Source organism: Canis lupus, chromosome 28 (genome assembly GCF_003254725.2).
Source record: "Canis lupus dingo isolate Sandy chromosome 28, ASM325472v2, whole genome shotgun sequence".
Classification (NCBI taxonomy): Eukaryota; Metazoa; Chordata; class Mammalia; order Carnivora; family Canidae; genus Canis; species Canis lupus.
Genome location: NC_064270.1, coordinates 25,586,030 through 25,607,930, shown reverse-complemented (window position 1 = coordinate 25,607,930; position 21,901 = coordinate 25,586,030). Strand labels below are relative to the sequence as shown.

At 46.0% G+C, this 21,901-nt stretch overlaps 1 protein-coding gene across 14 annotated transcripts in view; it reads left to right on the top strand.

Annotated features, from left to right (window-relative positions):
• Nucleotides 1–21,901, top strand: part of ABLIM1 (actin binding LIM protein 1) — a 285,038-nt gene that overhangs the window by 125,116 nt on the left and 138,021 nt on the right. For 7 of the 14 annotated variants that reach the window (XM_049103124.1, XM_049103119.1, XM_049103121.1 and 4 more), the window contains exon 1: nucleotides 617–928. The exons of 6 other annotated variants lie outside the window; for them this stretch is intronic. In XM_049103124.1, coding sequence (XP_048959081.1) covers nucleotides 913–928 — 16 coding nt within the window. In that variant the 5' untranslated portion in view covers nucleotides 617–912. Of the gene's footprint in view, nucleotides 1–616; nucleotides 929–21,901 lie in introns of those variants that run through there. One more of the 14 variants, XM_049103123.1, reaches the window with a different exon arrangement.

The following is a 21,901-nucleotide window of genomic DNA, read 5'->3' as shown; positions in this document are numbered from 1 at the left end:
CCCTCATCTATACCCATATCCAAGGGGCTTGTCTAGAAAACTCCAATGAAGCAGAGAGAGAAGGTGGACGTCAGAATCCTACCTAACTGGATAAGTCAGATTTTTGCTTTGATCCTGAATTTGATCCTGGAAGGATCTGCAAGATCCTCTTCCCAGGCTGGGCTCTCCTGGTCTCAGTGTCCCCTCTGGCTTCTCCCCACGCCCCCAACCATTCAGGAAAACCATGTTGGGGGGTGGCGGGTGGGGGGGAGGGGGAAGCAGAGGTGAGCTCCAGGCCAGTCTCTATTCATCATAATTGAGCCTCGAAAGTCGAAGAAAATGAACTTGGTCGGAGTCCCTGGCATTATTTTTGTCTGTTTTTCTCCTATGGTTAATTTTATGTAGTCAGTGTGTCCGAAAGGAGCCGCAATAAGAAGTGGGAGCAGCAGTAACAGAAAACTAATGCGCTACCAATTGACTGGTTTTTATTTATCGACACAGTCCCTGGGCTGCTCCTCGGCCCCCCTCTCCTGGCAATCATTTATCAGACTGCGGGAGGCAGCGTTTCGTTGCCCGGTTTTCCCCTAGGCCCCGGCGCGAGGAATGCAAAGTGGTGTCAGTGACCAGAGATTAGGACGGTGGAATTTTGCATTTGTTGCCGCGGCGGCAGCTGCGGGCGAGCGGTTTCAGCCGAGGGCAGAGTCCCCGAGCTGGGCGCGGCCGCTCGGCGGCGGTCGCGGGGCGGGCGCGGGAGCTCGGCCCCCCGGGCTGGGGGCGGGATTTTAGAAAGCAGCCCCGGACCTGCGGGCGGATGCCGCGGGCTCTTGCTCGCAGCCGCGTCTGCAGCCGCCGACCTGTCCGCCCAGGAGCGCTCCCGCCCCGACCCTGCATTCCTGTTTCCTTGGGCGCTGCTCGCCAGAGGACCCGGTTGCCATGGTGAAGGAGAAAGGTAATTACAAATATCGATCCCCGTGCACGCTTGCAGAAGTTGCAATGCTGTGCGGTGCTGCAGGGCTCGGCCACCTAACGGGGGTGGGGTGGGGTGGGGTGGGGGTGGGGGGGGGATGATCAATCGAAAGCCAGGCAGACATATTCTTGGGGCGAGAACCTCTGTATTGTGAAGTCCTGAAGAACCTTTCATTTAGCCGCGGCGGTCGACGGCACATCCTATATCTGGGGTGTTTGCACAGCTGAGCCCCTGGATTGTGTGTCCCTTTTGATTGTCATTGCATCTTGAAATTTTTGTTGTGTTTGACAGTTGCCTCCCTGCCCCCATCCCGGCCTCCATTCTCTTCCTTGCCCCCAAGCGAATCAGTAAGTTCATGAAGATGTGAGACGAAAGGGTCCCTCTCCCCGGTGTGTGCTGCGCTGGGACGTGCCCAAGCCCAGCTGGGATGGGCTGGAAAGAGAAGCGAGCTGTTCTGAAGGTTTCAGGTGTGCTGCTTTGATCACCTGGCATCCCTAATCACCCCTCCAAGCATCTCTTAGAAAGGATGCAGGGCGCCTGTCAAAGCCGGCAAATCAAGTGGCAAGGAGAGTGTCAAAAGGGAGAGGGTGGGGGCACTCTGCGCAGGTGCACATTATTTACCAACTGGGCGTGGTCCTGAAATGCAAGTTAAATCTTTCAGAATCGAATTATAGCTTAAATTACTAGCATGTCTGGAACATGCAAAAGAACCTAGCGATCTTTGATTTTTTTAAAAAAATTATCCAAGTAATATATAAAACAGATCTTAAGAAAGTGAAATGCTACAGAACAGAGAACCAAAAGTGAAAGCCTCTTGTCCCTACCCTGTCCGTCTCATTCCACCTTTTCTCTAGAGGTAAAATTGTTGATACCGTGTATCTTTCTCAACAGGAATAAGATAGGAGGAGTATAAAAATGGGATCGTTCTATCATCTTACTGTGACTTGATTTTTTTTTTCCTCTTAATAATGTGTTTTAGGGACTTTCACCACATGATCTTATAATATGAGTAACCACCCTTTTGATTTTGCTCTTTGGGAAGCTAGGATTTATTATGCCACACTTTCTTGCTATGGGACCTAACTTCCTCCCTAAATACGGATATCTGTTCTTTTGGGGCTGTCTTGAACCATTTCAATGATTTATCTGTATCTATTTTCACTTGAAGCCCCTCCAGGGAATAACTTTGAGGTGAACATGCTGAACTCCAATTGATCCTTGTTGCTGGAAACTCAGTTTGGTTTTATTATACTAATGGATGGGCTGGAGAAACAGGATCACGACAGCTCGCAGCGCTAAGACTGCACCTTAGGACAAAGAGATATATGGTTCTGCTCTATCCGTTCTGCTCTTGTGTATCTTTCGTAATCACGTGCGTTAGCTTTGGCCTTTCACTGAGTAAGTGGTAATTGAGTGAAATGTTTGGGTGCGAATAAAGATGCTTCTAATGACATGCCCTCTCTTTTGGGGATGTTTTCAGGAACCCCCAGAGTAACAAAAACAGATGCTGACCTTTAATAAAGGCCAGGTATCTTCATTTGTACCTTCTACTCAACTGGAACAACCCAGCCCTGTTGCTAATGGATTTGTTTCCCCAATATAAGTAATTTATACTCGATGGGAAAGGAGATTATAAAAGCCACTTCTTGATTCCGTTCCTGTGGGGCCCATGAAAGCCCCAGACTTGTTCTTTGTGGTGGATATATCACAGATCAGTGGTCCCCAAAGAGCAGCTCTCTTTCTAAGTCCTTGCAGATGCCTTAGAAGTCAGACCAATTGCCTGGGTTCACATTTGCTTCCTAACTCGGTAGCCGTTGTCTAACTGGAACATTGGCAGGCCATGGAGAGGTCACATACTGGTATTATCTTAGCCCTTAGCCACTGATTAAAGGCTGTTCTTTTTTATTTTGAGGTCTGGGCCAGTCCACACTTCTACGTCCCAGCTCTCTGATGGCACCAATCTTAGCCAGCGACAGAGGTAGGCAGGATTTGGGGCAGGTACACAAGAGCTTCTGTGGAAAGAAAGGAATTCCATCATGGCTTTGGAAGTGAGAGGGGCACAAGGGAGCACGTAGTCCAGGCATTCATCCTAGAGATGAGAAAAATGGCATTCAGAAAGGGTAAATAAATTGTTTAAGGTCACACAGAGGCTGATTGGACCAAGGGTTCAACCTCTGTGTTCCATCAGATGGTGTGTAGGGATACTGACTGCACTTGGCACAGTGTGTTGACATCCACGGGCTCTAGGGGCTCTCTCACTAAACAGGGAGCCTCTCACAAGCAGCGCTGTGTCGCCATCTGTAAATCACTAGTGCACAGCTTACTTGGGCTCTTACTTAGGCCCATCATAGATTCTCAACAGTTGAAACAGGTTGGCTTGTGCTCAGAGCTGGGGCCTGACTCAGTTCCAAAACTCTCCTGGTCCTCTCCATTTCTTCTTGCTCCCAGAAACACCTTGATTCTTCCTCCTGTAGCTGACACAAATCACCCTTGAGCAGGCTTGCATGGTGGGAGCATCCATCCTGAGGAACATGGGGGGCCTTATGAAGGAGGGATGTAGATTCCCTGTTGTGCTCACCACTTAGGGCTTAGCTCACATTGATTTGATGCATCCTTTTCTCTGCTGGGGAAAGTTTGCATATATCTGCCTGGTTTGGGGTTGACCCTGACTGGAGAGCAAGCTTGCTGGCAGATCACACCTCTGCTAGGGTAGAATGGCATTTGCTGACATATTTTGAGCCTCCCTCTCTTCTCCTAACCGCTGGCCCGTCCACTTCCAGTTGCAGACACTTAGTGATCCAGGAATCTTGAGGAAACAGTTATTTCTCTAGGTGTTCAAGGACATCTTACCCTTCCTGTATCGTAAGTAGGAGAGACTTTTGTGGGTTTATCAGTCAATATGTCTTCCCTAATGCACTCTCATCAACCTAAACCCCAGAGGCCCCTACACTCATTTAAAAGCTATAATTGTCTAGCTTATGTGTGTGTTCTAGTACAAGTTTTAAAAGTACAAGAGGGGTTTATTATTTTTGTTCTTGTTTTTTTCTAACAAATACTAGAGATTAAGTTAGGTGAGCACTCATCTAATTGAAATAATAAGGGATGCTTATGGTTTGGAAACCATGTGAAAGAATAAGAATTTGGCTGTGAGGGAGACACATGAAGGTAAGGAGGATTTTACATCTGGGCACATCGTTTTTTGTTTTCTTTCTTTTGTGTCTTGGAAGCCTTTTGAGACCGTCGGATGGCCCAACATGCTTTTAAGGTAGAGTGGGATCCAATGAAACTTATTCCAGTCTGCCCTTGAGGGAGAGATGTTCACTCTCCACCTGACATTCAGGTGAATCACACACACACACACACACACACACACACACACACACACACAAAATCTTGCTTCTTGGTAGCTTCTGAGAACAGTGGTGTATTGTGTCTCAAATGTGTTCTACAGACTGGCACCAAAGTAATCCTCTTAGGACACTGCTGTCATCATATTTCCAGCTCAAAAACCTAAACGAGTGACAAGGTAAAGTTCACAACTTCCTGCTAACCACTGAGAGTCCTCAAGTCCTGAGCTTGCCTCCTTCCCACCCCTATCTGAGCCCATCTTGTTTTATTATTTTTAATATTATTACTAAATCTGCCAGTTATTGAACACATATCAAATGATAGGCTTTGTGTTGACAGCTTTACATACGTCATCTGTAACCTTTGAATCATCAGGGTCTGTGCTATTCCTTCCCCTCTAATAGATGAGGAAGAGGAGGCTGGTAGGAGTTTAGAAACCCACCAGAGATCACTAAGCTGGAAAGTAGGGTTGCTGATTTTCTACCAAGGCCCACCCCTGCATCCCAAACCTGGGCTGATTATACTTCTACCCCCCCTCCCCCGCCACGTTTTACCTTTTGGAATCCTTGTGAAGGAGATTTCCTCCAGCCTCTGTATGACTGTCCCTCCTGCCCTCATGGGAAATACCTATATTCTTTTCTGTATTCGTCAAAGACCTAACTCACGTTCACCTTCCTTCTAATGCCTCTCAAAGGCCCATCCCTTCTGTAAATTCTTCTAGAATTACTCTGTCCACCTAAGTAAACGCCAGGGAAATTAAACAACAGTTGAGTCACTGGTGCAACTTAAGAAGTGCTCTCTCAAGTATTTGTTGACTTTATATCCAGTCTTGTAGAACAACCTTTACAGGTGTGAAGTGTTGGTCTTTGCCTCCTGCAATTCCACTCCTCCCAACACACACGCAGCCACAGACACTACCCACTCAGGTGCATACACACTGCCTAATGTAGTTGAAACCCATTTCTGTTTGCTCTTTGGGGAGATCTGGGAATGGTAGATCTTTCTCTGTGGTGTACTGATTCCTCATGTCTGAGTTGCCCCTCAGGCCCTTTTTTAATGTCTGAGAGCCTCTCCTAGATTTGGTTTTCTAACCCTGCTTCCCAGATTAATGCTTGATGCCATGCCCCTGCCCACTCCTGGGCTTGTCTCGGTTCTTCATCTTTTCCTTAACTCGAAAATCCCAGGCTTTTCAAGGGACACAAATGGGGACATTTCCTAAAGAAGGTCTAAAGAGAAGCTCTGTCTGTTAAAGGAGACACCATAATGCTACAAGTTTCAGAATAAATTGTCTTGTTCAGTGACTTATGCACACAACTCCATTCTGAACTTTGCATCTTTGGAGGGAGGGGAGCTCCAGTTTTTATCATATTCTGCTTGAGAGGGAAAAAAATCCAAGTGTGACTAGCTCTTACTATGCTGTAAATGAAACTGCTACTCTCGCCACAAGTATGGCTCTCACCAGCTCACCTTCTCTATAGTAGGGCTGTCCAGATAATGGGAATTCCAAAGCTAAGGGAAAGAATTTCAGGGGTGCTTGGGAGGCTCAGTTAGTTAAGCATCTGCCTTCATCTCCGGTCGTGGTCCCAGAGTCCTGGGATTGAGCCCTATGTGGGACTTCTTGAGCATCAGGGAGTCTGCTTCCCCCTCTGCCTCTGCCCCTCTGCTCCGCTCCTGCACTCTCTCTCTCAAATAAAGAAATCAAATCTTCAAAAAAAAATTCACATTAAAAAATATTAAATTCCTTTCCCTGTGCCATCTACTCACTGATGTCTATAAAACGTTTATCCAGAAATTAAAGAAGTGTTCATTTCTGCAACTAGAGTTGAGGCTTAATATATAAGAAAATCTGAGAGAAGGAACACTGACTTAAATTTACCTGGAGCTCTTGAGAGCAGTTTTTGGTGAGGGAGAGAACAAAACATGAAGACAACGAGCATCTAAGCTAGAGGTTGAGTCAGCTATGGCCAGACTTTGAGAGGTGGCCCTGCCTCTTGCCCCTCTGATTACCTGGTCAGTGACCAGAAAGGATGAAACCACCTGTACTGCATTACAGAAACCCTCATCTGCAGAACAAATTGACCTTTCCAAGTTCCCACTGAAAGGACATCCTAAGGTAGACTCGCTGCAAGGCAAATCTCGGCGTCTGATTCACCTTGAGGAGGGGACACCTGTGACATCATATTCACAGCCCTTGGAGGGCAAGAGAGTCCTGATACTGTTTACCTCTAGTATGCTGAAGTCAAAATGCCAAGTGTTTTCCTGAGCCAGCATTCGAGAGCCAGAGAACTTTTTAGAAGGTTCAGTGATCGGTGAGTGGTGCAGATTTCTCCCATTGTGGTTGAGCCTGATCTGGGCACACCACAGTAGAAACCAGCCAGCTTCCTATTTCATTGTGTATTGGTCTGATGGTGACTCATACCGAGAGGTATGTTTATCCCAAATTGGCAGGAGTTGTGTATTCAAGGGCAAATTTTGTTAACACTGGGGAGGGCGAATATTTGTATGCATGACCTCTTTTCTCTGCAACATTGTATTTGTGTTCACACTGACATGATTAATGCTATTATGGTCCAGTGTGCCCTGGGGGCCACAGGGGCTAGTTTCCATACCCCACTGCAATCAAACAGGCTGACTTGTTTGAATACTTAGACTTAACCAAGAAGATGCTGGCTTTCTGAATACTCCCAGGGAAATTCTTGTCTGGGGCAGTGGTCCTCAAATGTTAGCAAGCGTCAGAACACCCTCCTTAAAACACATTTCTGGGCTCTGCTCCTAGCGTTTCCAATTCAGTAGGTCTGGGGAAAGGCCTGAAGTGTTGCATTTCTAGCAATTTCCAGGTGGTATTGAAGCTCTTGGTCCGGGGACCACACTTTGACATGATCTAGGTAACCCATGGTTTCTGTGGGTAAAATGATCAGCCCTGTAAGCAGATAAGTGAGAACTTTTATGTAAGTAGTCTCTCCATTCCATTTTACTAACTTTATCTTGTTTACGGTACACAGAAGTCAAAGAGAAAGCAAAGAGCATTATTTTCACAGACTCTCCCACAGGGTATAATGAGGCTATAGTTTATAATAAAGCAGAGCTGCTGTGAGATTCCAGCAGCCAGATACTGCTGTCAGCATAGGACACTGGGTGTGCAGAGGAGGAGTGTGGGATGAAGATACAAAGCTCTTCTTCCCAGGAGTGATGCTCCATTTGGCTTGGGGAGGGCAACACTAATTTGGAGTCAAGGCACAGGTGTGCCATTCTCTAGGCATCATTCCTAATTCTTGAAGGGTTGGGTGAGCTGTTTTCCTGGGGTTCACAGAACTCTCTAGAATCCTTGGTGAAGGATGGTTCCAGTGGGTATCTTGGCTCACAAAGGCTACAACTCCCTCTTTAGTCTTTAAGGAACTAAAACACATTATTAATACTTGGAGTGTTTTACTCACTACCACTATATTCGGTCTATATTCTAGCTGTATTCTTTCTGTTCATTTTTTGAAACACTGAAGGAGGAAGTTTAAGAAAAATTAAGAAAAACAGAATGGTAGAAAAAGACAGCAAGGCCGTTCCACAATGGACTGATGGGAAATGCAGGCTGAGTACCCCTCAAAAAGATGGTAGAGACTGTGGGTTCCCAGGCCCATGGAGGGTCCCATAAGTAACACATGGGCTGGGTGCGTGTCTATTGGGCTGCCCTCTCTGTGCCACTCATGGAAACCATGTCTAGATAGCCATTGAGGAATAGAGTTTGGGGGCCAGTGGTAGGAACGGTACCTGCCAGCCTGTAGTCCACGTATGCTGCACCTGCTCATCTGGAAAACCCAAGTAGTTCTGCCATAGGTAATGGTCCCAGCCTGAAATGATGAACCATAGCAATGGGCTTAATGATCACATCACAGATTTTGGGAGGTGTACTCTCTGCAAGGCATTTTAGATGGTAGCCTCAGATGCTGAAGGGTTCCTGCCTTCAGTGGGTTATTTAATTAGCCAGTGTTGGAAGGGGTGCTGGCTGAGAATGCAAATCAAGGGGACAAAAGGCAGTAGAAAGGGTATAAACAGTATTCTGAGTGTGTGTGGTGGCAAGGGGGGGTGTCAATGGAAGAGTTATGTCTCAAAGGAATTCTATCTATTTATTTAAGATTTTATTTATTCATGAGAGACGGAGAGGCAGAGACACAGGCAGAGGGAGAAGCAGGCTCCATGCAGGGAGCCCGATGTGGGACTTGATCATGGAACCCCGGGATCACACCCTGAGCCAAAGGCAACTGCTGAGCCACCCAGGCGTCGTTCAAAGGAATTTTTAAAAAGGCTCTCTAGAAGAGGGAGTATTTAAGATTGGCCTGGAGGGGTTCCGTAAGTTTCTTACGGTGAGGGATGGCATTTGATTCAATTTGTATCCGTAAGACAATGTCTTCTCCATAATAAGTGCTCAATGATGCTGAATGTACTAATACGTGAATGAATGATATGTATAGGTGGAGGCTATGGTTGTACTTAACCTAAATATGTATTCAGAACCCAATAAAAGGTAAGCAATCTAGAAACAAAATACAATTCTTGACCTGAATGCACTCATATTCTAGCAAGGAACAGAGACACGTAAAGAAGTAATTATGATACAACATGAAATGTATTTGACAGATAGCTATTAAAGTAATATGGGACCACAGTGCAGGCAGTGATTAATTCTGCTGGGGGGTCATGGGAAGCTAGGCATTGCAGGATGAATAGGAGTGCCACAAGTGGATAAAGAGGAAATGAGAGAAGTGGCCAAATTAGCAAAGCAGAAGCACCAAAGTGTACAACTTGTATTTGAGGAAACACAGCCAGCTGAGTTTGCCAGGAGCTTCTAGTTGGTCACTTAATACAGCAATGGATACAAGGAAGGATAAACAGAGGGCTTTATGGGTCAGAATGAGTAGAGATTGGTTAGAACTGGAGGTTGTACATACAGATGTCTCCAAGAACCAGGCAGGTGACCTAAATGTGTGGAGATTAGAGCAAACTGGTTGGTGTGGGCCTCAAAAGAGAGAAGCTACTCTGTGGCTCCAACCTAGTTCTCGTGAAGGGACATGTGCCAAGTAGCCAGAGCTTCCAATTTTCAAGAGTGACTAGAAATAGGAATTTTTATGTAAAATCTCCAGATGTTTAAATGTTGGCAAATGATTCAACTTTCTCTTCAAAAAAATCTTTGTGAAGGCCAAACAAAACATGTCTGTGGGCAGGACTGAGCCTTGGGGCCTCCAGACTGTGGTCTGGGGCTTAATGCAGCTCTCACCAAAACCTACCCACAGCAAGGAATATATTTTCACACATCAAGACCTAGGACTCATGCACATATGCATATAAATGACTAAAATAAAAGTCACATGAAGCATTTTTACTCTATTTTCTATTTTTTAAATATGCTGGTCATGATTCATTGAACCGATTTCATGTTTCAGTGGGTCAAACTGAAGTTTGAAAACCATTGGTTTAGAACATCTACACTAAAGTTTTATTGGATGAAAACAGAAGAGGTACTTTCCTGGGCAACCACATTTCTATCCTGGATATTGTTACGATAGTACTTAATGGCTGTGTTTTGGTGAAGTTGGGCTTCTTCCCTTGCAACTGGAGAAGTTTTGACAAAATCCCTGTAGAATCTTCTAGCGCTCATTTTATCCTAAACAGAAGTTGGCCAGAATTTGGCGTCATCTTTTTGAGTGCTTGATACGATTAAGAACTGACAGCTAAATTGAGTAAAATGCTACTTGGGTGAAGTTCAGCAGAAAAGCCAAAGGAACCGCCCCCACCTGCCACCCCTGGCCCATTCAGGCCTCATCAGCTTCTAAGCCTGGTATTTCTGGAACTACTTTTTCATTTAGAAGAATTTTTCCTGTGTTTCTGCGTCACCACTTCCTGTCACCGTGCTCACTGGGTTTCCTGGCTTTTGCATCTCAGCCAAGGAGAGAAGGACAAGTTCAGGGCTTGGGCAGCCTGTCATGCATCATGTCCCCCACCATCACTGCAGAAGCTCCTCCCCTCCATCTGTTGGGGACCTTGTGCTATATATAGCATTCATTTTTCACATGTCAGAGCATTTCCTGAAATATTGCAATGTAGGGGCTTTGGAGAGAGGTCACCCCTCACTCGGGAATGTCTGAGGGCTGTGTTGTCCTAACAAGCCTCCAGGGCAGCAGGAAAGGCATGACCATCCTTTGGGTTCAGGGCATGTCTGCCATCACTCCTATCTTGAGTGAGAGGCACCCCAGCAATGTGCTACAGGACTCTTGAAACAAGAGGCCAAAAGTGGCATCTTGCCATTGGACAGAGCTGGTACGAGGGAGACACCCTCGGGGAAAGGCCATGCCTACCATGAGAGTCCCACAACCACAGGACCGCAGCACTAATATTGTGGTTTTGCATAAGTAAGCAGAGAAGGTGGATACTAAACATGCATCAAGCCAACAAGGCCAGCCAGAGAGCCACAGCTCACTAGGACAGGGTAGCAGATGCAGACTATGAGGGGTAGGGGCCAGTCCTGTGCAAGATGATGGGGCAGTGTCTGGATACCAGATGCAAAGCCCCTTCTTTCCAGAGCCCATGCGTTGCTCCCTCCAGGGCACTGTGCTCATCCTCCTGTAGCAGAGCAGCACCCTCTGGAGTTGTGCAGCCCAAAGCCTGCACATCTTCTTTACCAGAGGCGGTGTGCTGCCAGGGAGTGAATGCTGGGATTGGTATCAGAGGAACCACGTCTCTGCCACTTCCCAGAGGATCCAGAGCCAAGTGCACACCCTGCATAAGATTCCTTTTTTCTTTTTCAGTGAAAATGATACTTAGAACGCCTACTTTTTTTCTCCAGGTTGGGGAGCATGGCGGGGGGCAAGGGGGGGAGGGTTGGTAAATTACCTGATGAGTTTGAGCATTGGGCAAAATTATTGCTAGATCTACAACAAAAACTGATAAAAAGAAATAATAACCATGACAGTTTATCAGAAAGTAGGCAAACGGTAGAAAAGGAAATGATTAAGTCTAGGAGACAAAAAATACTGCCCAAGAAAGGGAATCTATTCACAGGATGCAACCCAGAGCTTAGGAGAACAATAATTGCATTTGTAAACGCAGACCACAGATTAAACTCTAGCCACATTGGTAAGAGTAGGATGTTTAAAAGTAATGGCTGAGCTGGTGTAAGCACAGCATTAAGAAACGTAGCGCTGAAGGCCAGAGAAACACTAGACATGGAACACGTCTGCCTATTGGGTGGCAGACGGAGTACAGCAGGCAATTGCCATCAAGCGTTGTAAGTGGATTTGTTTTTTATGCATATAGGCCTATTTAGTTTCTTAAACTTTGATAAAGATAAAAACATAGGGGGCAGCCCTGATGGCTCAGTGGGTTTAGCACCACCTTCAGCCCAGGGCCTGACCCTGGGGTCCTGGGATCGAGTCCCACGTCGGGCTCCCTGCATGGAGCCAGCTTCTCCCTCTGCCTGTGTCTCTGCCTCTCTCTGTGTCTCTCATGAATAAATAAATAAAATATTTTTAAAAATAAAAACATAGGAGAAAAACTATCTGACCGTCTCCATATTTTATTGTCAGGGGATTAATGTAAAGGAGATAATATTTGTAAAAGATTCAAATGTGCCTCTTGCCATGCAGTAGGTGCTCCATAAAGTTAACTGAAGGTCAACTGATCTTTGGAGTTGGGTTTTATTTAAGTAGCAGGGTAAGTGCACAGCTCAAAGCCAAAGGGAATGGCTCAAGTTCCTGCTCAGAGAAAACAAGACTGAAATGTAGGTGGTAAGAAAATTAAATCTGTAATGGATGGAGGGCAGTGTCAAACTGCCTCAGCTGGGATTTCCGGTAGAGCCAGGTTCAGAGCCTGAGCTTATGAAGCCCTTCCCTGGATGCATCCATATTTTTTTTCTCATTCGTCCTTTGTGGTATAATTATCATTTCATTTGCCTTGGTGGCTTCGTAAAGCTGTCCCCTAAGTCGTCAGGATTTTATAAGTTTATCTGGAAAGCAAGTTGTGTTTCTGTGGGGGAGCTCTACTGTTTACCCTTGATCAAGTCACTTAACTTCCCTATGCCTCAATTTCCTCATAGAAAATAAGGGTATTTGGGATCCCTGGGTGGCTCAGCGGTTTAGCACCTGTCTTTGGCCCAGGGCGCCATCCTGGAGTCCCGGGATCGGGTCCCGCGTCAGGCTCCCGGCATGGAGCCTGCTTCTGCCTGTGTCTCTGCCTCTCTCTCTATGTCTATCATAAATAAATAAATAATAAATAAATAAATAAGTATTAACAGCACCAAATTCATAGGACAGTTGTGAGAATGGGATCAATTAGTATATGTAAAGCATTACAAACAATGCCTGGCACACAGCAAGAGCCCAGTGATTATTTGCCCTTGTTGCTATTACTACTACTCTTCCTCTTGGGTGAGTAAAATCAAGGACAACAGGTTCATGGTTGTGGAGTTAAGTAATCAGATTAGTTTCCAGACCCAGGCAAGTAAGTAAAGCTGAGCTAGATGAGTCAAGGAACAAGGGAAGGCCCACCGTGTCTGCTGGGCAATCTCTTTGGAGTTTGCCTAAAGCAGAGCCAGACTGCAAACCGTTGTCGTGCCAGGCTACTCCAGGACCACATGAGTGGCTTCCTGTGGCCAGGACGTCCCCCTGTCTGCTGATAGAACTCCTCCAAGGAGTTCTTCCTGCTGGGTTTGTGATGCCCACATCCCCTGGGCAAGCAAGCTGACGACTCTACTTCATCTATTTGTTGTGGAATGCAATGAGATGTCTAATAATGACCTGGGGCCACAGCATGGGCACCTGCTAAAAGGCGGGGTTTTAAAGTGCTTTGGGCCCCATGGGTTCAGGATTCTCACTGAAGGAAGCGAGCCACCCACCCTGCAGTGGTCCCTGCCCATTGCTGGCTCTTCCAGGTCATCATGCCATGCCCTGGGGACACTGTCGTTAGCATTTCCAAGGCTCTGGGGCTACCTTGGCTCCTTCTCACTGGTCGGTTCAACTGGAAATTGTGCTTTGTTGTGTGGTTCTCAGTCAGAGAGAACCTTAGCCAGACTTGATTTGACACTGATCCAGTTGGTAAGCTTAGCTCCCCCACCCCAGAGTCTTAAGCAAGCGTTATATCTTTTGTCATTAGTTGAGTTTATTGACATCATCAGAATGACCTAGTGGAGAGACACTGTGGTGAACCCAAGATCTTCAACCGGCTAGCAGTTTCCCTGGAGGCTGTTGCTAAGAAAGAAACCCAGACTCTGTTAAATGAATGCATGTATTTGAACACACAGTTATTGAGCACAGACTTGGTGCCAGGACTATGTGAGACCCGGGGACACAGTGGCAATACCCTTGTGGTGAGAACCTAGAAATAAAGGAACAGAATGTTTAGATTGTAAGTATAAAAAAGGTAAATGAAGATGGGGTGGTGGGGAAGCAGGGAGACTGCCTTTCCTTAGACGGTTTGCCCTCTGAGAGATGGCATATAGGCTGCTTTCAGGTGAGACCAGAAGGAGAAGCAGCCAGTGTAGCAAATGGCCAGGGATGAGCCTTGTAGGGAAGGGAAGAGGGCACGTGGAACACCCGAAGCCTCGGGAACAGGTGCCTGGGAGCTGGAGGGAGGGCTCCTGGGAAGGCGGGAGAGGTGGGCAGGGCTCTGGGGCAACCCAGCTGGTGCAATGGAAGTGCTTGGAGGGCTTGATTAGTGGAATGATGTGCTTGAATTTTGTCCTACACGATCATTCTGGTTGCTGTGGGGTAAAACAATTGAACGGATGAGTCCCAAGCCCACGCTGTTTGAAGATGCAGACTCCCTGCATTCCTCCTGACTATTCTGTAAATGCCCCCCAACACCCAGCTTGGGCAGGAGCTAAATCACTTATAGGCATGCCCCCTTGTTTCTAATTGTCTGACAAATCTCTGGCTCTGACACTGGAGTTGACATACCTCTAGTGGTGATCAAGAAAGCTCCCACATGAGCTGTGAAGGGAGTCTGATGGTGTCTGGATCAAATTTTTTTTTTCTTATGGGCCCTTTCCCAGGAGAGGGGCAGAGATGAAATGATAATGAGGACTTTTTTTTTTTTTTTAATGGTGGGGATGTGCTGGTGAAAAACAAACATAAATCTTAGTGGGGAAGACTATGCATTAATAAGATGGGAGACGTGCGGAGGGTTTGGGTGGTTCCTATCTACTTGTGTATATACAGTTGTTCCCTTTGATTACTGAGCAAACATTGAAAAGCTGAGACTAACAGACACGAGTCAAACTTGCTGGTTAAAATCTATAGAGACAGAAAACAGACTGGTGGTTGCCAAGGATTGAACAGGGGAAGGATCGGGGAGTGACTGCTAATGGGTATGAGGTTTCTTTTAGGGCTGATGAAAATGTTCCAAAATTAGATTGTGATGATGATCACACAACTCTGTGAATATACCCAAAGTCACTGAATCGTATACTTTAAATAGATGAGTTGTATGATACATGAATTTTAAAAGGCTATTAAAATAAAACCTACTGTTTACAGCCCAGTGTGATAAGCTTATCACATGGAATGGTACACTGACAGCTGCAAGGTTCATCGATTGAGTTGACCATTCACTGGGTGTCACAAAGCAAGAAACCATTTCCAGTAGTCACAGAAGACAACAAGACTGGAAATTGGAGTTTGAGGTAGAGCACATGGGTATTTAGGATCAAGGACCTTAAACGGTGACCCACCATACTCCTGCATTGAAACCCCTTGGAAACTAATGGCTTCCATTTCTCAAACACTCACTTAGCGGTTGGGAAAAGGGCCGAGCACTTTACATGCATTAACTCATGTATGCTCCAAAGTGTCAAAGTAGGATTTATCCCCATTTTACAGAAGAAGAAATTGAGGCTTAGGGAAGAACAGTAACTTGCTTCAAGATCACAGAGCTAAGAGGGGTGCAGCCAGCATTCGCACCAAGTCTGTCTGACTGGAACATACAGTGCCTGGTTCACCCCTGGGGGTGACCCCTCCTCGAACACCAGCATGTGAGAGCAGGGGGCGCCTAGCTTGCCTGCATTGTGACCTGAAAAATAGTCCTATCTCAGCTCCTAAGAGATAAGCTAGACTATACTCTGAATCTGTCACTCCTTTCAAGACCTCTACTGGGCAGTGGGGCATGGCAATAAGGTACCCCAAAGTTTGTTCCTCAGCTTGTCCTTTGAGGAGGCACAGGGGCAAACCTCTTTCATTGTCGTATCTTCCAAGGTTCCTTTCACTTACTCTGTGCTTCAGCTAAACCAGATTTCCTCATGATCCCCAGACACACCCCATCTCACCCTTCATTGGCTAAGATGTCTTCCCCTTCCTTCCAACTCATTTTGATCTTACCCTTTCTTCTCGAAGCCTTTTTTTTGGTTTCTCTTCCCCCCTTTCACAGTGTTCTTCTGGCACATGACCTATTCTTTACCTTGTATTCATCTTCATTCTCATTCACTTTCTCTCTCTCTCTCTGTATCTCTCCACTTTCCCTCTACCTCCCTCCATCTGCTCTACTGAACTGTAAGGTCTGTGAGGGCAGGACATGGGGTATACGGGAATGTCAAGGGAGAAACCCTACCCCATTCCCCTTCCAGTGCTCTGACCACGAAGCCTCTGTTTCAGAAAATGATGGCCGACTTACCATCCCCCTAGACGTGTCCCAGGTCCTCCCCTCTTCAGGCCCTAAGGGCTTAGAGTGACCCTGCTCTCTGAACTAGCTTCCTTTCACCTGCAGCCTGCCGCCCAATGTCAAATCCCACTCTTCTTCCTAGAGGAATTTTCTCTACTGCTTTGTCTCAGCCTACTGCTTGCTTCTCTCTTCAGAAGTCCTCACATAGTGTCTGTCCTATATTCTTCACCTCCCAGGAAAGGGTCCTGAGTGGGTTGTCTCTCCGTGTTGATCAACTCCCCAGGTAGGGTTTCCTGTGGGCCGTGCAAATACCTAGGATGCTCACCTTCAGCGGCAGGGATGGCCTAGCTAGTCTGTGTCTGGAGTCCCCACAGATCTTGAGCAACACAGAACGCACAGCGGCACTCACTTGGTCAATGTGTTGACTCTGTTGTTGAGAAATTATGTCCCAAGGATTGGAAGGTTGCATTTAGTTTTCATGGAGGCATATTTTAATAACTCTCTGGCCCTCTCCCCCATTCCATATTGGACTTCAATAAGTCTAAGCTTTCTTAAATTTCAAGAGATAATCTCTTCTCTTCCACTCAGGCAGATGAATCCTTGAAGTTAAATAAAAGAATGATCAAATCACCCAGCGTTATGCTGGCATGTGCGTGACTAGGAGAACACCTGGCAAGGTGACAAGTACAGGTTATGCATGTTTGCCTCTTCTTGCAATGGTAGCACCAGGCAAAGTCTTGCCCTACAGAAAGCTTGAATGGACCAGAACCTCAGATCTGGGAGGAGCTCAGATGCCTAGAGAGTAGTTCAAGCATTTGTAAAATCATGCCTGATTCTGCATGTTGGATACTGCGAACTCAAACCATTGCTTTGTCTCCCTGCTGGGTATGCAGACACCAGAGAGATCCAGGGGAGGTGAGTTGGTGTGTTTATTCACAAATCAGGAGTGAGGAAGTGACTTTTCAGGAAGGTTCAAATTCTTATTTCAGAAGTTTAGAATTTACTTGAACTAAAAGGCTTATTTTGCTGTTTACCAACATTGTAACCTCAATCCATTGGTGTGCTGGTGAATGCTTAACAACCAGCTCTGGGAGGGGAATGGGGGAAGGCCCTGATGTGTAAAGTCTGCCAGTTTCCATGTTGTCAATGCCACCCCCACCCCCCCATAGCCTATTTCAAGCTACTAAGGTGAAGTCACTGGCTGCACAGTTGGCTCTCCACAGCAAGAGCCTGCTCCAGCTCCCCACTCATGGGGCAAGTCCTTTAGCATCTCTGAAGCTCATTTTTCATAGTTGTAGGATGAGGATAATTTGAAATTGATGGGATCAAGAGAGGTATTCTATGTAAACACCTTCTATAAATTGCAAAGTACCATGCACATATTCATCATTTTCCTTGGTTTGTCTAAAATGCTATTTTTAACTAGTTGGTAATTCCCAGAGCATCCTGAGCATTGAGGAGAAACAGCCAAAAAGAAAAGGCAAAGACAGCTGGGAGCTTCCTGTGCTGTTAGACTGCGGTTTGTACCTCACAGGGACACTTTGACCTACATCTTGGTCTTTCTTTACTTAACCCCTCTAAGGTGTCTGGATTTGGAATTGGGGCGTAGAAGGCAATATTGGCACCATGCCTAAGCTAAACCCTGTCCCGGGACCCTAGGCCCAGATGCTAATAGACAGTGATCCTGTCTCTAAACTTACATTCTCAAAATGGCTCCAGTGAGACCATGGTCCCTCCCAGTCTTGAGGTCAGCATGGACATGACTCTCTAGCAGCCCCTAAAAGATGTGGTGTTTGCCAGCAGGGTTCAGCCACCTGCCCAGTTGTTTGACTTGATCCATCTCTAAATGGAATTTCTAGTGCAAGGACAATGTGAGATCCCTGGATGACTGTAAAAGGCTCTATCATTTTTTTTAAGTAAGATTTTATTTACTTATTCATGAGAGACAGAGACACAGGCAGAGAGAGAAGCAGGTTCCATGCAGGGAGCCCGATGTGGGACTCGATCCCGGGTCTCCAGGATCAAGCCCTGGGCCGAAGGCAGGTGCTAAACCACTGAGCCACCCAGGGATCCCCTAAAAGGCTCTATCAAAGCTCAGAAGGGATTTCTGTTACAAGGCATGCCTGCTCATACAGGTTAGTGCTGGTCTCTACTGACACTCTGTTACCATGGGCCTTTGCCTGACAGTCTGGTGCTGGAGGGGCTCCCATGAGGGGATAACCTCATGTGGTCACCTGGGAGGGGGGACCTGGATTCTTAGTCTCTCTATACCGTCTTGGGGAAGAGAAGCACATGGCAGGAAGGCTGGCCTGGGAGTCAAGGAACCTGCCTCCTAATCCCAAGTCCTTTCTAATTACTGTGAGGGAGAGGAGGTGGGACTCTAAGCAGAGACTTACTCCAAAGTAAAATTACTGACTGTGTCAGAGCAAAGGCTAGGGGAGGTCACAGAAGGGTGTTGCCTCAGTGAGTCATCTCAGCTCAGAGGTGTGTCTCGGGAGTCACTCTTGCAGAAGGAGAGCCTTGGAGAAGCCACCAAGTTGGTCTTACATCCCTTACATCCCTTTCTAAGATCTGCCTTCCTATATGGAGGGCAGGTGTAGCACATCGGGGCAGAAGTGTCATGTAATTTACAAGGGGGAAATTTCCTGGCTGAATTACTGTAATCCTAGGACCTCTCTGCCTTTCGAGAATCAGATTAACTGGATTTGTGCCTGGACTGTTTCTATAATCAGGAGCCCAGCTGACCGATCACTGACCGTGCCCTTTATGTTTAGAGGAATAGTAAAGACCTGTTGCATTGCCTCAGAAGGGCAAATCAAGTATGGGGGCACCACAAGTGGCAAAGAAACTAGAATGCAGCCGTCCTGCTGCCTGCCGCCTGCTGGGAGTGTCTGTGCCAAGGCAGCCCCGCGCTTTGTGCCACGTAATAATCCTGATTAACAAACTAACACGGTATAAAAAAAAATTAGGTCGTGGAAGCCAATTAAAGAGAAAGATCATTTTGGACAACTAATGTTGGGGTTACTGCGTGTAGCTTCAAGTAACTACCACTTGCCGCAGCAGGGAATGGACTTTTAGGTAAACTACAAATTAAGCACACCCTATGCACGGATTTAAAGTCTTGAGTTTCTTATTTCCTGGGCTCAACACCAGTGCCGTTCTAGCACAAAGAAGGGGAGTAGGAGGTGGAGAGCAGCCGAAGCAGGGAGAACAACCTCTTTGTGATGTGTGTTTACGCTCAAACGGGACCTGATGGAGTAGAAGCAGAGAAAAGATTCTAGGTAATCCAACAGGCTCGGAAATGTAGGCTCCCAGGAGCATAGGATTCCCACCTGTAAGCAGAAACTAACCTTACCAACAGAATATCATTTCATGATCGTAAATCCAGAGGGATCCTAACCGGAGACAGTTTTCCAATCCAGGCCTGCACTCGGGGTGGAGGCCACAGGGAGGGCCCTCCTGATGGCCGGCTGTGTTTCCTCCCTGTCTCACCCTCACCCTGTGCGTGTTCTTTTTCCCAGAAATTGCTGCACCCTGGAATAATTTCCTTTTGTATTTGAAGTGCTATTTCCCATCTGCTTATTTACTAGCAGGTGTTACCTTTGGGATTATGATGCAGCTGGGTGTTCACTCCTTCTGAGCTGTGTAATCAGAACTGAGCCAGTACACTGCACTAGCTTGATTTCCTTCTGTGCTGGATAAGACTTTCCTGTGGAAATCCCCTACACGGTGCTTCAGAGTGTGGGCTTTGGAGTCAGCCTACTTTTTAGCTGTGTGATCGGGGATAAGGTATCCAGTTCAGCCACAGCACCCTCCTTAGCAGGACAGGAGTAACAGGACAGCACCCTCATAAGGCATTGGTGAGAATTATCTGTGGATCATGGGTATCAATTAGTTATCTTAATGCCTGGAACATAGTAAGTGTTCAATGAATTGGACCTGCTATCATATTAGAGTGGTGTTAGGGAGTTATTTACTGAGATGCCACAAGTTCAGAATTCTGTGGCTTCGTGTGGGAGATGCTCCAAGAATAGTATTGGCCAGTAACCATATTTTCCCTGATCCAAAAATTGAGCTGAGAAGTACAGAGATGATAGCTTGGATTATTTGATGTGTGGAACAGACGTATCCCAGAATTTGGACGAATCGACCGTTGAGTTTGCCCTTGTATAAGGCTAGGGTTGATATATTGTGAAACAAAAGAAAAATAAGCAAAAAACAAGAGAAAAATCAAATGCTGGGTGACAGTGCCGGTATTTAGTGTGGAAGAACATGGGGAGAATGAAATATTTGATTAATAAAGCCCAGAGTGAAAGCTTCAGAAAAGAGCCAGGAGCTAGGCTGGGCCCCATGAGTCAGGGTGGATTTGAGCAGGTGGGAAAAGCAGGTGAGGCACAGAGCCATGTGTGGAGGCTCTGGGGATGCTGAAGATCATAGATCAGGGAGTGGAAGGCCTAACCAAAGAGGTATTTGTATATTTACATGAACAAATAATAGAGTGTTTTAGTGTGCGTTCTTTGGGGTGGGACTGCCTGAGTTCAAAACCACTTAGCACATGGAAGCTAAGTACTCAGCAAATGGAGCTCCTTCTTAGATATTTAAATAGTTAGTGTGGACTGTGTTAATTGAAGATCCCTGAAGCTAGACTTTAGACTTGATGGATTGGGACTGAGAGAGCTATTGGAAGTTCTTTTGTTTTTACTTTAATAAACTTTATTTTTTTAGAATAGCTTTAGATTTATAGAAAACTTGAGAAGTTAGTACAGGGAATTTCCATAGACTTGATAATATCCCACATTAGTTACATCTTACATTAATATAATCCTTCTGTTATAATTAATGAACCACTATCAATGCGGTATTAACTAAAGTCAATTCTTCTAGTTTTCCTTAGTTTTTCTCTGATGTTCTTTCTCCATTCTAGGATCTCTGTAGGATGCCACATTACATTTAGTTACCATGTCACCTCAGGCTCTTATGGCTATGACAAGAGGACTATCCTCCTTGGTTTTGGTGACCTTCACAACTTTGAAGAGTACTGGGCAGGTTTTCGTAGAATGTCCCTCAATCTGGGAATTCTCTTATGATTAGACTAGGATTATGGGGTTTATTTGGAGGGAAGATCATAGAGGCAAGGGGCCAGTTTTTCCCACATCATCCCAAAGGTACAAACTATCAACAATGCCTGTCACTATTGATAATAACCTTGAGCACCTTGAACTGTTGATATGTTGATATTGACCTTGAGCACCTGGGTAAGGTAGTGTTCATCAGGTTTGCCCACCATAAAGTCACTCTCTTCCCCCCTTACCCATACTGCCCTCTTTGGAAGAAGTGACCAAGCACAGCCCACACTTAGGGAGTGAGGACTTATATGCCACGTCCTTTGTGTGGACTACTCTTTGCAGGTCACCTTGGAGAAGAAGGAGCCAATGAGTAGTAAACTTTCCACACTCTAAGAAAAAGGGGTAGAAGGCTAGATTCACATGGCAAGAGAAGGGGGAGCTCAGGGATGTGACAGTGGACAGAATTTAGTGCAAGAGGAAAAGGTGGAATCAAGGATGACTGCAAGGCTCCAAGTGGCAGTGATTAGGGGATTGTTTAAGTATATTTTATTTTTTTTTTTTTTTTTTTTGTTTTTTTTTTTGTTTGTTTTTTTTTTTTTGTTTGTTTTTTTGGATTGTTTAAGTATAGAGAGCACTGCATGTGTTGGCCCGCCAATGCCATTTCTTGGCTGTGTGACCTTGGCTGAGTCACTTTGTTCCTCTGAGTCTCTGTCCATTATTACCTGGGGCTGACAGTCCCTGTTCTTCCTGCCTTCTGGGGCTCTTAGAGAGTGAAATGAGAAAAAGTAGTTGTGAGCTCTAGGAAAGCCATTGGGCACAAAGTGCTGCAGTTTCAAAGGTTGGCTAAGGGAGTCCCAGGGTCTTTGGGAGAGGAGGGCACCCAGGAGGGGGTCGTGATGCTCTCAGA